The sequence below is a fragment of the Gambusia affinis genome, linkage group LG01 (assembly GCF_019740435.1).
Source record: "Gambusia affinis linkage group LG01, SWU_Gaff_1.0, whole genome shotgun sequence".
NCBI lineage: Eukaryota > Metazoa > Chordata > Actinopteri > Cyprinodontiformes > Poeciliidae > Gambusia > Gambusia affinis.
Genome location: NC_057868.1, coordinates 21,250,725 through 21,265,142, shown reverse-complemented (window position 1 = coordinate 21,265,142; position 14,418 = coordinate 21,250,725). Strand labels below are relative to the sequence as shown.

The window sequence follows — 14,418 nt, the reverse complement described above, 5'->3', positions numbered from 1 at the left end:
TACAACAAAATAAAGCTTATTTCAAAAAGAAAAAGGTTGATAAAAGTTTATTACTAACCATATATTCTTTACCAATTTTGTAGCTATTTTTAGATTCCAAATATATATTTAAAGGAGACAATTATGTACTTTTGTAAAGGTTGACATTCTTTCTTTAGATACTAGCTAAATGTCTTTGACTTTCAAAATACATAGAGCCTTATTAGCAGAAACTTTACCAATCAAAACAATACAAATATGGATAAAATACCCAGCTCCACCTCAATATAAAAAAAGAACCGAAAAGTTAAGGGACTTCAGTAATTCAGTTCAAAATTTGAACCTCATAAACCTGTTAGATGTAGAATTGCACATTTATTTGTTTATTTCTGTTCATTATGTTGATTATGGCTGACAAAAATCCTGAATTTTATATTACACCAATAAAAAATATTTTCAGTACAGAAATGCAAGGAAACTGTTGATCTAATAGCTGCCCAGCAGACAGCCATCGCCATTATCCACAAGGAGGGAATGCCACAAACATTCATTACTGAAAAAGCTCATTTAGAGGGATCATCTTACCTGGTCCAGGGAGACAAAAGTAATGTTTTCAGGAGAAGGTGAAGAGTACATTTCATTTGAAAGTAAAGGGTCAAGAACCTGGAGGTAGAATGGAGAGACTCATGATCCAAGTTTCTTGTTCATCCAGTCCAAAATTAGCACAAATCTCTACCAGGAAGTCGTAGAGCACTTAATGCTTTCATGTGCTGACACGCGTTAATGGAGATGATCTTCTCATTTATCAAGATGAATGTATGTTTGTTGAATCACCTAACTCAAATAGTTCAGATTTCTCTTGACTTACCAAAAGTGATCTCAGGAATATCTGACATGAACTGACAGTAACACGAGCCAGATGCTAATCACACCGCAGCCATATGGCTTCACGCAAGACTACACAAATATCACCACCATATGTTACCATGCATGAAATCCACATACCTGCACACAACACTGGGCATCAGTTATCTACATGTGCACACAGCCCTGAGCAATTCTGTGCACACAGAACCAGAAAAAACAAAAACCACACAGATCTGAACATGTGAACATGTGAAATCTGCAGGGTAGAACATTTCTAAAATGAAGCCCAGAGATGCTTTGTGTATTGTGTATGGCTGCCATTTCATGGGTATGAAGGCAACACTGAAGAACTTTGATTTTAAGAATACAAGTTGAGTTTTTATTTCATTTAACGGATCTGATGGGGGAAAAATTGGCAGATTTTGGAAATTAACTGATCTACTGCTTAAAGGTCTCCTCAGACTGTTGACTTCCAGGCTGTTGTGTTCTGTGTTTTTCTGTATGTTTATTTCTAGTTTCCTGTGTGTCTGAGTCTCTGTGTTGTCCTGTCTCCCCGTGATTAGTCCCCAGGTGTATCTCGTTCCCTGATTTCCTCTTGTGTATTTAGTGTCACCTGTGTGTGTCTGTCGTCGTCGGGTCCTCAGTCTGTGTACGTCTAGTTTACGTCTGATGTCACTACAGTCTCTGTCCATTCTTATCACTTGTGCTACCTGTGTCGAGCCCTGGATTCAGCTCAGCAGTGCTGCCTTGTTGTTGGACGATTATGAATAATTTCTTTATTAAACTTCATCATCACTCACCTAAGCTGGGTCTCTAGCGTCTACCTCACCACCTCAAACACCGCAAACCCTGACAGAAGGACCCGACCACACCGAGGTGAGGTACGCAACCATCATGGACCCAGAAGTATTGTGGGATACGGTTGAGGACTATGTGGCAGTTGTGGCTAGCCCATACTCTGCCCGTAAACGCTTAAATATAGCCACGCGCATGGTCCTCATGCTGGACCACTGGATCCCTAGACTTCCGCATCTGGGGCTGGTGGAGTTGCAACAGGAGGCAGAGTGGCAACGCCTGACAGCCATAGCCGTTCTGAATGGTAACCCTCTGCCTCCCAAGCCGGACTATCTCTCCGTCAGCCCAGCCGCCAGCAGCGCTTCCGCGGCCGGAGCCGCCAGCAGCGCTTCGGCGGCGGAGCCGCCAGCAGCGCTTCGCGGCGGAGCCGCCAGCAGCGCTTCAGCGGCCGGAGCCGCCAGCAGCGCTTCCGCGGCCGGAGCCGCCAGCAGCGCTTCCGCGGCCGGAGCCGCCAGCAGCGCTTCCGCGGCCGGAGCCGCCAGCAGCGCTTCCGCGGCCGGAGCCGCCAGCAGCGCTTCCGCGGCCGGAGCCGCCAGCAGCGCTTCCGCCACCCGAGCCCGTTCCTGCCGCCGCTCCAGCAGCGCACCAGGCTCCCGTTCCTGCCGCCCGCTCCAGCGGCGCGAGCCCGTTCCTGCCGCCCGCTCCAGCAGCGCAGGCTCCCGTTCCTGCCGCCCGCTCCAGCAGCGCACCCAGGCTCCCGTTCCTCCCGCCCGCTCCAGCAGCTTCTGAAAATACTCCCCGAGACTCCCAGTGCTATCCCCGAGACTCCCAGTGCTCCCCCCGAGACTCCCAGTGCTCCCCCCGAGACTCCCAGTGCTCCCCCCGAGACTCCCAGTGCTCCCCCCGAGACTCCCAGTGCTCCCCCCGAGACTCCCAGTGCTCCCCCCGAGACTCCCAGTGCTCAGTCCCGAGCCCCTTCCCTGTGCCAGTCCAGGCCCCTTCCTGTGCCAGTCCCGAGCCCCTTCCCTGTGCCAGTCCAGGCCCCTTCCTGTGCCAGTCCAGGCCCCTTCCCTGTGCCAGTCCGAGGCCCCTTCCCTGTGCCAGTCCAGGCCCCTTCCCTGTGCCAGTCCAGGCCCCTTCCCTGTGCCAGTCCAGGCCCCTTCCCTGTGCCAGTCCAGGCCCCTTCCCTGTGCCAGTCCCGAGCCCCTTCCTGTGCCAGTCCAGGCCCCTTCCTGTGCCAGTCCCGAGCCCCTTCCCTGTGCCAGTCCCGAGCCCCTTCCCTGTGCCAGTCCCGAGCCCCTTCCCTGTGCCAGTCCCGAGCCCCTTCCCTGTGCCAGTCCCGAGCCCCTTCCCTGTGCTCCTCGTTGCCGCCCCTGTGCGGCCCTAGAGACTCCTCGGCGCCGCGGACGGCCGCCGGACAGCCTCCGTGGTTCCCGCCTCCTGCGCCCGCGGGCGGCCGCCCGGACAGCCTCCGTGGTTCCGCCTCCTGCGCGCGGACGGCCGCGGACAGCCTCCGTGGTTCCCGCCTCCTGCGCCCGCGGGACGGCCGCCCGGACAGCCTCCGTGGTTCCCGCCTCCTGCGCCGCGGACGGCCGCCGGACAGCCTCCGTGGCTCCCGCTTCCTGCGCCGAGGTCGGCCCCCTGACCTCCTCCGTGGTTCCCGCCTTCCTGTGTTTCCGCCCACCCAGTTGGGTTTGTTTTGTTTTTGTTTTTTGGACTTTGGACCCTAGTGTCTCCGCCTATTTGATAGGTTGTTTTTCGTTTTTCCATAGACTCTGGCCCCCCGTCCAGCTCCCCTCCACCCACCCTTGTTGTGTCGGTTTTTGGGCGTCTGGGAGCCGCCCGTTAAGGGGGGGGTACTGTTGTGTTCTGTGTTTTTCTGTATGTTTATTTCTAGTTTCCTGTGTGTCTGAGTCTCTGTGTTGTCCTGTCTCCCCGTGATTAGTCCCCAGGTGTATCTCGTTCCCTGATTTCCTCTTGTGTATTTAGTGTCACCTGTGTGTGTCTGTCGTCGTCGGGTCCTCAGTCTGTGTACGTCTAGTTTACGTCTGATGTCACTACAGTCTCTGTCCATTCTTATCACTTGTGCTACCTGTGTCGAGCCCTGGATTCAGCTCAGCAGTGCTGCCTTGTTGTTGGACGATTATGAATAATTTCTTTATTAAACTTCATCATCACTCACCTAAGCTGGGTCTCTAGCGTCTACCTCACCACCTCAAACACCGCAAACCCTGACACAGGCATAATATTTCTAATATGTAGTGAGGGAATTTTATGGAGTAGTACTGATGCCATCCATCTTAATCTAATACTATGTTTTTAGAAAATAATTTAAAAAACAATAAATAATTTTTACAATTTAAAAGTGTACATCAAAAACAAAGCATATGGCAATTTAAAGAGCATAAGTGGAGATTCAGATCCAAACCCAACATCAAAGAGTAACAGGGAGAGCAAATCTGTCCTTAGATACTGAAGATATTTGCACATGAAGGACAGGAAGTGATCACAGATTTGCAGAAAACAGGACAGGCAGAGGACACTATCAAAAGTATCTCAGGATAGAGAGACATTTTGAGGAAATAAACAGAGGTTTTTAAATGGCCAACATCAGGACAAAAGACCAAGTGGAAGTGAAAATTTCTCAATGACATGTGGCGCGTTATTTCATACAAACACAGTGATGATGAAGAATTGCAAACACTCATCCTCACCAGTTATAACACAGGAGCAGGTACAGTTCCAGCTGAGGATCCAGAGTATGGCTAATGCACTAAGTAGCTGTGGCAGATTAAGAGTAATCAAATTAATTACAAGATTTATTTTAGCAGGATAAAATGGGTTTAATTGATAAACCTTTAGAAAACATTAGAAATACATGGAAAGTTGATGAGCCAGACTGAGATCCATCCATCCATCCATCCATCCATCCATTCATCCCTCCATCCATCCATCGAGCAGAGAGTCTTTTTACCTTTCCATTGATATATCATGTATATTGTTGCTTACAGAAAGTACTGAGTGGTGACTGGGGGTTCTGGCTGAAGGTTTTGGTTTGTAATGGAACATGCTTTATTTTATTGATTCGTCTTCACAAGGAAGGAGTTTTAATTTTTCCATCACTGCTTTTTATGACTCATAGGAATATCCATTAAAAGAGCCATTAAAGTTTCCATCAAACTCAGCTCCCGTTTATGCAAAGCTGGCTGAAGTCTGAGCTAGATGGAGGCGGGCTGGTTCTGGTTTAATTGTAAAGTTAAGATAACAGCTGAAAAGTTGAAAGAGAGAACATGACCTGTGCAGAGGCCGACTCCCAGAGGCGGTGAATATCTACAGCGACGTAGTTAACTGAGGGATCTGACAAGTTGGCGTGAAAACCAGGGAGCATATAGAGCAGAGGTGGGTGATTAGAAATGGAAGAGAAGTGAAAGCCAGCAGAACAAAGACAAAGGGAATTTTATAGTTTAATTAAATAAAAAAACATCAAAATGACTCAAATTATATTGAAAAACTAAGCCAGTAATTTTTGGTTAAGTGCAAAGAAGTAGCTTAATTCTTTTAAGAGTGGTACTATGTATTTTCCAGCCACATTGTGATATAAAATGGCTCTGTGACGTAACTACATTATCTTCAGCTGTTATGAAAAGAAAAACAACTTAAATACTAAGCAATGATGGTCTGTGTTTGGGATTGTTCTCCACATGTACCTTTCTCTTTCCTCTCTCCTCTTCCATTGTTCAAGGTTCTCCCATTCGATGACAACGTGTGTTTGCGAGAGCCCTGCCAGAACTACATGAAGTGCATCTCAGTGCTGCGCTTCAATAGTTCTGCGCCCTTCATCTCGTCGCCTTCCATCTTGTTCCGGCCGATCCATCCCATTGCCGGCTTGCGGTGCCGGTGCCCTGTGGGCTTCACGGGCGATTACTGCGAGACGGAGATCAACCTGTGCTACTCCAACCCCTGCCTGAACGGAGGAGTGTGTGCCCGCAGAGAAGGAGGCTACACCTGCATCTGCCGTGAAGACTACACCGGTGAGTGGGGTGGAGAGAGTCCTGGATGAAGGCAAAGAAAGAGATGCAGACACAGTTTGATCTGTGGAATAGAAAACTCAAATGTGAGCAATTTCAGATTTCTCTTCTGAAACGGAACCATTATAATGTCCATGTGTTGGTTCTGACTGCTCCGGTTGGTAGAATATGCTTTACAGCCTCAGATTTTCCATGCACTCCCAACATACATGGTTTATATTAACTGGTTGCTCTTCCCTGTGCAACTGCTTCAATGAATCATCAGACTCTATAACGAATGTGTGAACTTTAACTATAAACTGGTCCTTCGTTGGGTAGCAGCTGTAGTGAAAAACATGACTCATTGCATATAAACATTGAAAGTCATTGTAATCAGAACCATTAGACTTTTAATTAATAATGGGATCATTATTAATCATTGCACTTTAGCTGTGTTGCCATATTTAGCATGTTTAGTTCCAGTGAACGTTTTCTACAGACCATCGCGTGTGTGAATGTCATAATATAATTTTGGCCTTTTAGTGATTTATTTTAATCATTTATTTATTGAGCGTGGCCTACAACTTTCAACTACACCTAATCCCATAAACAATAAAAACAAAAACTGATTGTCCATATTATCATTTCAGCTGCATATTTGACCAATCTCCTTGTCAGAAAAGGTAAAGCTTCAATGAATAGGTTGGTGTCTCGGAAACCAGACTTTTCAGGGAAAATATCTTCCAACTCAATTACAAATTGGATTTATTGTTCTGTTGGAGCACACAGTTCTGTTCAAGTTTTTCCCAAACTGCATCGCTCAGATGAAAGGCACAATCAGTATGGACTAAGAATGCAGAGTAAGAAGGAAGCCACTGTTAAAGTAATGAATACGTTAAAGCATAACAAATTTGCAGCTGTCAGTCAAAGAGTCAAAGATTCAGCTCAACTGTGAAGCATGGGAGTGGCAGCAGCATTCTGAGGGGCTGTTTTGCACTCCAAGGATATTAGCAGGATCTCTGTAATGGCAACAACTTTGTTGCTTCTTTGCAACGAGCATTTAGCTCAAAAATCATTTTGGTTGTTTGTGGGTGTTTCAGCACAGTGTGAATGAAAACAAAAAATCACATTCAAACTTTTGCAACTAATTTTATATATTGTTTCTTTAATTATTTTAACTGTTATTTTTTTAACCCAAAACCCAAGACATATTTACAATTTATTCTTTCTCAATATGCTAACCCTGACATAAATGTATGAAAACTTGAAGGCATTTGAATTACTTAATTTAATAATAATAAAAGACATGTTTTATTACAAATACAGAAAATATATCATGATGAATTTGTTCACAGACATTAGACGTAGGAACAAACCAATGTTTGCTTCCACATTATTGATTTAGTGTGCTCTGGTAAAGTAACGCAGACAGTCAGCGATTCTTTGTTCTCGTCCCACACTGACTTTCTTTTTGATCGACTCCGTTTTCTCTCTTTTGTCATGTTGAGACGAACAACATAAAAACACACACACACACACTCACTCAGCCTCACGGGAGCCATTCCTCCTCCCGAACTACCTGTTACTTCGTCTGTGACACACAGGTATTCACACGCAGACACACACGCAGAGAGGCAGTTGCTATTTTTTAATTCGTCGTCTTCTCGCCTGCTATAACCCAGACACAAAAGCTGCTGCATCTTTCTTACCTTGCCCAATACACCAAACTCTTTTCAGACATCATCCCTCTTCTCTTGTCCCTTTATATTGCCTCAGCCATTGACTTGATATAAAAGAGTATGGAGGCTAGGTTGTGTGCGACTTTATGCGAGTCTGGGGGATATTTTACATTTCTTTTTATTTTGCGTCAAAAGAGAGCTGGAAGACGGAAGTGGCACTTCTCTTTCATGAGCGAGACACAACGTTTTTCAGCCTCCCACTGAGACGGAGGGGAAGAGATGAGCGGAGAGATAAGAAATGAGGAGAGCAGAAAGAGAAGCGTTGTGACAAAGTGAAAGAGAGATGAAGGAGCCCAGGAAAGCTTACAGAATGGAGAGAAATCTGAGAAGTAGAGCTGACGGGAATATGAGGGAGAAGAAGTAATAAAATCTTTATTAGGGAGAAATAGAAACGCGGCAGAGATCATTTTAGATAATCAGATTTAGGAGAGAAAAGTTATTTGGTGGGTAAGAAATGCGGTGAAAAGTTTGGTCTGTGAACTCCCAGCTGTGTGGGCGGATCCCACCAAAACATTACCAGAGAGGACTCAGATTTCCAGACCTGGACCGGTGATGTGAGTTCAGTTAAAATAGGAAATGAGATGGGCAGCGACTTAAAAACGATGTGTCACGAGGAGATGTGGAAATGTTTTAAAGTAGTAGATTTTATGGCAGTGAATGAAAATAATTTGATGTACGTTGGAGCTCGGAGCTGGGATTAACGTCATGGTTGAGTAATTAGTCGGAGAACCGGTGGGATTTTCTAGTTAATGCTCAGAAAGCAAGCTAAATCCAATTAGCAATACAATTCACGTTTAACTTTTGTGTCTATTCAATGCATTGAAACGCTACAAGACCAAGGTCACAATTATTTTTTTTTTTTACTGTGGCTTATTGGAGAAGGAAGTGACACAACATGTAACTTCCTACTGTGAGTAGAAATCCTTTTAACTTTTGGATGTTTCCAAAATCATAAACTATGATTTGATAATTATTTTAATATAAATATTTAATTCTAATAAATGAAGACCAAGGGGATAAAAATAATTGCAAAATAAATAGATAAATATTAAAAGAACAAATTCAGGGTGTCACAAAGAAAATGTTTTACAAAAACTTAACAAGAAAAATTGAGAAATAATGGAGTCAGCTTGAAAGGAGAGGGTTGAGTATGACACCGGCTTTAGCTGTGGATGGAGGGAGACAGATGAACTGAGTGAGAATAATAAAGAGGCAAAGCTTCCGGGGAAAATGGATGAAGAGAGGTGAGCGAGAACAAGGGAAATCAGCCCGGTCTGTTGTTGTTGAGCTCTTCCTGCGTAGGTGTCGGGTGTTGTAGCGTCTCCTCACCGCCCCGGGGCAAACAGAAGGAAAAAAAAGAGGGATGACGAGGAATAGTGAGGGACGAATTGATTCTGCAACTCCTAGAAATCTCCAGACATCTACTAACCTTGTTTGCTTTGTATTTCTGTCGGTTTTTCCGTCCGGCCCCGCCGTTACCCTTTCCCCCTTATCCTTTCTTTGTGGCTTTGATTCGGTTTTTCCCTGAAACTCTGTGGATCGCTCTCACAGGCAGGAGCTGAGCTTGCCCGGGGTTTTCATCAACACTGGAAACCTTGGTTTCCCACAGAGGGAGTCATATCTTTATTTTTATTTTTTCAGTCAGAAACAGAAGTCTGCATCAGATCTGAGTCAGGTTTGATGCGTGAACATCTGCGCTGATGTCCCTTTGCAAGCACACAAGCTCTGAAAAGAGATTAGTGTAGTGCCAACGCCTATAAAGAAAATCTAAATAGTTGTTTTTCCTCATCAGCCTGTCGTGGCTGTGACATTTTAAATTTCAAGAGGACCCAAATGCAGGGACCAAGGGACTGGAAACAGCAGGGAACAACTCTAAGGAACTGAGGAGATTAGATTAGTGACAGCGTAGAGATATAGAATAACTGTGATAATCAACTTTCACACAAAAATAACTCAAAAACATAATGCACAAAATACAGGGTGACAAATAATCAGGGTGACAACAAAACACATTCATCCTTAACTTAGTCAGAATTTAACTCTTTAAAAGAGAGTTTTCCTACTTTCCTACTGCTGTGAAAAGCCCATCGATGTCTTGGTGTCAGAGCTTTTAACTGCTTTCAGGTCTTTTCTCTGTGGTCCCTTAAACATGCATATTGTTGGGGGATAATGCATCCTTTTTCAAGTATTTTAAATTTTCTTCTTTCTTCTTCTTCAGCTATTTGTGTCAAGCTTAAAGATACCACCATTTCTATGAAGGCAACAAAAACTCAAATGGGTAATAAAATGTAGTTTTCCAATGTGGGATTTCACATAATGCAAGGTTTTGCTTTTCTGAGACACAAGCATTAAACTGTTCATCGGGGATTAGTAGAAGAATACAGGATGAGTGACTTTTAATAGATTTTGACATTCTGAAACAAGTTACATTTGAATTACAAGTGTGTTAAACCGAGTCTTTAATGAGGATTTGGAGGCAAACGGTGAGAATGATGATTGTCTTCAGACCTGTCAGTAGCGGAAAATCTGTTTCATTTCCTGTTTGCGTTCCCATCTGTTTGGTTAATATTTAGGGTTCTCACTGATAAAATGACTTAATTCTGTGTTATGTGATTTACCAATGGCAGTGGCAATGCATGCACCCTAAACTCATTCTACTTCAGCTCGTCTAAGCAACTCAGCAACACAGAAAACATGGTTTTGAAATCAATTTTGTTTTGGTTTTAAATATCAAAATAAAGATAAAACCTGACAAAATCATGTCCTACGTTATGCCAAACTAGGTCAAAATGAGCTCAACTGATTTTGCAGAAATGTCTGATGTTATAAGGAAACAAATGAGAAATACACTCACTGACTGAGGCTTTGGAAAAGAAAAATAAATCAGCTCTTAAGCGCCTGCAAATTTCTCGTGACCTGACATCTGCCGTCTTAAATAATTAATCTAAACTGGGAATGAAACAGCTGCTGTGCTGTTTTATATTAGTGAGACCAAACCTCAGAGAATGTCTGCTGGACAAAGAGCAGAACTGGTTGAAAAGTTGGTTTCTAACCTTCCACTTAGTCAAATGCACATTCATGACCATCAGATACGTTTGCTGTACAATCAAAATGTGCTTGTCAAATATAAAGATGTCAAACATTAAGGCCACTGTTGATGTTGATACAGGTTTAGGGTTTGGTGTTGGAGCATAAGTTTGGTTTGAATTACAAAAATGTTAGATTCAATAAAAAATGCACACTCTCTGTTGGGAGTCTAGTGTGCATGTACAGGAGCTGCTCGTGATAAACTATGTCTGAATAAAACTAAAGTCCTGGCTGCTGCCGGGCAGACATATCATCTGTTCAGGTTCTGCTCAGTGTAGCTGCTCTGACATGCAGGATGTTTGCCAGATCCCATAACTTCTAGTAAGTACCATGTAAGAACAGCAGTGAAGAGAAGCAGCTGAAAATCTCAGTTTTGTAAAATTGTAACCTGTAAACCCTGTAATGATGTGGCTGTCAGAGCAGGGTGTTTTTTATTTTCTTATTTTATTTTGACAGCCTATGCCACACCACTCAAACATTGTAACTCTCAAAAAATCCACTTCAAGCTAATCCTACACAAGGGAAGCTAAAGGACTGACGTAAAATTCAAAAAGCAGCTGCAATCAAGCACTATCTTCAGATAACAATTGGTGGCGGCCACTTATCATAACAGGTAAATATATAGGAGGACCATTTGTAGAAAACTGTTTTGATTTAATTTATAATGGGACTATCTGCTGAGATCAGTCAATATGTTTTGTACAATAAAAAAGCCCAAACATCACTAAAACAGAGTGTATTTCCCGAATAACCCCCACAGTGGAGCTTTTTGTTTTCAATTTGGCATGAACTGTGTTATGTTCTTGTCCTTCAGCTTTGGGTTGTTTCTTCCCTGCAAACCAGCTTTACGATTGCTTCATATTCACCAGAGGCACAAAAAAATTTTAACGTATTCTTAATAGAAAAGCTGGATGAGGAGAAGTCCTCCCTCTTTACTCACTCACATTTTCTGCACAGAGAATCTACAGTGAAAGTAAAAGTGCTCACTCCATCATTTTCTGTGTTGCCAATAAGTAACATCGATTTGAGTTATATTTCCATTAGAAAGTGTTAGAAAGTGTAAAGATATGTCTTGTTAACAACAAGGGCTTCTTTTTAGTGTCAGCGTTGTGCTCTGGTGGTCCAGATGGCACGCAGTACCTTTTTGTTTTAGAGACGTGCCTCTAATGATATTTGTGCTTTAAAAATTTCCTCTTGTTACTTTTCCATCCATCAATCTTTCCATAAACTGTTCCGTCTTATGGGAAAATCCTTCTGGTGGCTTTTTAGGACATCCTGCAAATATGTGACAAGTTTCTATATTTAACTGATTTATTGATTTTTGTCTTGAGGGATCGTTCTGGCTCAAAGCACCAAACACTTATCATACCTTGTGATATATGAGGTTAACTTATGAAAACGTAGAAAACAAGAATCTTTTGGTTTTATTTATAACAGAAGTAGCTTTTACCTACATAGAAATGATTCCCTAGAAATAAAAATGCATATTCTGCATCTCTGACATCAACAGCAGCACACCATTTATTAGCTCTGAAAGTAGTCAGTGGTTTCAGGAAGTTCCCAGCAGACAGTCAACCTCACAGGTGGAGATAAAAGCCGACAGAAAGGGCAGGTATGTGATTACACCCGCTGTAACACCGGGGCAACGCCTCGCAGAGCTGATCGATACAAAGAAAAGATTCATGAGATGCAACGGAGATGCAAGTCAGAGAGACGGAAGCGAGGATCCGCACTAAATTAGTTTGTGAAAGGATAAACTGGTGAACGGCAAGAAGAGAGGACAGAGACAGAAATTAAATCTGTTGGTTCTGCAGAAGTAATTTATGTTTTTACACCAGGGGAGGTAGAAGCACAGCATAGGAGTTGGTAACACAGAACAAGCTGGAGAAGAAATGCGGCAGGCAGAGATCAGATTAGTTTTGGGTGTGATAAAGTAGATATGCATGTTAGACTGAGAAATCTAATCCTGCCGATAGGGAGAGGAGACAGATCCCACACAGAGAGCACATTAACCGGATGAAGCTTGAGAAGAAAAATGCTCGATATAAGCAAATGCTACTTTTTATCACGAAAATGGGCCGGGTTGAAAAGTCAAGACAGGAAGCAACGTGGGAAGAGGAGACAGTTGGGAACAGAAGGATTTATAAACGGAGAATAAGACAAAAGGATAGGCTGTGATCTTTAGCCAGACTGGATGAAATGACAAGAAACAGGAAATGGAATTAAATCAAAGATGGACACAAAATAAATTTTTTTATAGTTTCTTTAAAATAACACATCACAACAGCAGAGTGCACACCTGAGCTCTTTGTAGCACAAGAACATTTTCTTTAGTATTTTACTTTGAATAACAAAAACTTGAATATTTTTTGTATATTTAAGCAAAACATTATTCATACCCCTGTCACAGTTAGACGCAATAGCTTCAGTCAAACGTTTTCTTCCTGGAAGTGAGCCAAGCAGCTCACAAACAATAACATGACGTAAAAGGAGTGTAGGTTTTGAAAAAAAGCATCTGCTTTAATTTACACTTTTGCCAACTCTAAAATGGCTATGAATGAAACAAAAAACTGATACCTTTATTGGCCAGTCAACAATTACAAAAAAAAAAAAAAATCATAAAGTGTAAGTTGACACAGAAATATGGAAGTATGGTGTGCAAATTTTGGAAACATGTCTAATATTTTACCTCATGTATTTCTGAAATTATTTTTGGAGGACATGCGAATGTAAAGTAGCCAGAGGCAGCAATGAGCGTGAGCACAGACCCAGGTATAAAGGTTATGGAGCTAATTATGCAGGACACTGAAACTCTCTTCGGACTGCAAAAAAAATCAATGTTTTACATCAATTATTTTGATGAGGCAAGTATTTTCTAGTTTATTTTTAAGAAATGTATTTTCATGTTCAATTCATTCGTTTTCTTTTGTCATTTTATTCTGTGAATTTGAGCAAAGATTTTAAACTTCTAAAGAAAAATATTTGAGAAACAATAATTAGTTATTGAAATTCTGGTGTGGTTTAAATAGTAGAATAACTAGTTGATCCTTGTTTATTACACAGTATTTGTGCTGTTTTTCAGTGTACAAATACCTTATTAGACATTGGGAGGGCACAGCAGTTTGACGTTTTAGAGTCATTCGTGGAGAGGAAGTAAAACAAACTCAATTAGCGGTAAAACGAGTCTGACAGCTGGGAGAAAATGCAGTGAAAGTGATGGCGAAAGAAATCACTGCTTGACGCTGAGGAAACGACTGACGCTTCAAGAATCGGAGTTAAGATTACATGTTGAAGGGAAAAAAAAGATAATTGTGAAAAAAAAATTGAAGAGAAGCAGCTTGAATAAAGTGGGAGATGAGTTAGAAGTGGAAACAAACCATTTGAGAAGATGGCTGAAGAGGAAGATGAGGGCAGCGGGTTGTTGGGTAGATAAAAACCATTCGAAGACAGAAGAGCCAGGGACGAAAAGAGATAATGGTACAGAATGGATTCAGCGAGTGACATTCATTATAAAGGTCATTAATCGAGTGACTGATTGTGTCTCTCGTGCGTTGAGACCGGGCAACAGAGAATTAAGTGAGTGCCATCAGTTCCTAAAATGATCCGTTTTTCAAGTAGTCGGAGGAAACAGGGGCGTCTAAATACACAATAGGCACTAGTTAAAATATGCATGTTGAAAAAAAATCTTACTGCAGTGGGCATAATTTGCTGAACTAAGTGGGAGAAATGGATAGAAGAGTTTGGAGAGGACAGGAAAAGGAAGCAGGGTTTGTTTTAGGCTCAGGCTCCTCGAGGGCATTTCTGGTTTCTTTTAAAAGTGAAAAATTCAGATCAGATCAAACTTTATAGTCAGTGAATATTCACATGACCTTGGCATCCCTGTACCAATAAATTAGAAAGTAGTTATCTTCAATGTTCCTGTTTTCCAAAGGATGAAGGACAGA

General features: G+C 42.5%; 1 protein-coding gene across 1 annotated transcript in view; it reads left to right on the top strand.

Annotated features, from left to right (window-relative positions):
• celsr3 (cadherin, EGF LAG seven-pass G-type receptor 3) overlaps positions 1-14,418 on the top strand; it is a 105,298-nt gene that overhangs the window by 22,751 nt on the left and 68,129 nt on the right. The window contains 1 exon segment of the mRNA XM_044142065.1: positions 5,384-5,672. Within this exon segment, the coding sequence (XP_043998000.1) occupies positions 5,384-5,672 (289 nt within the window).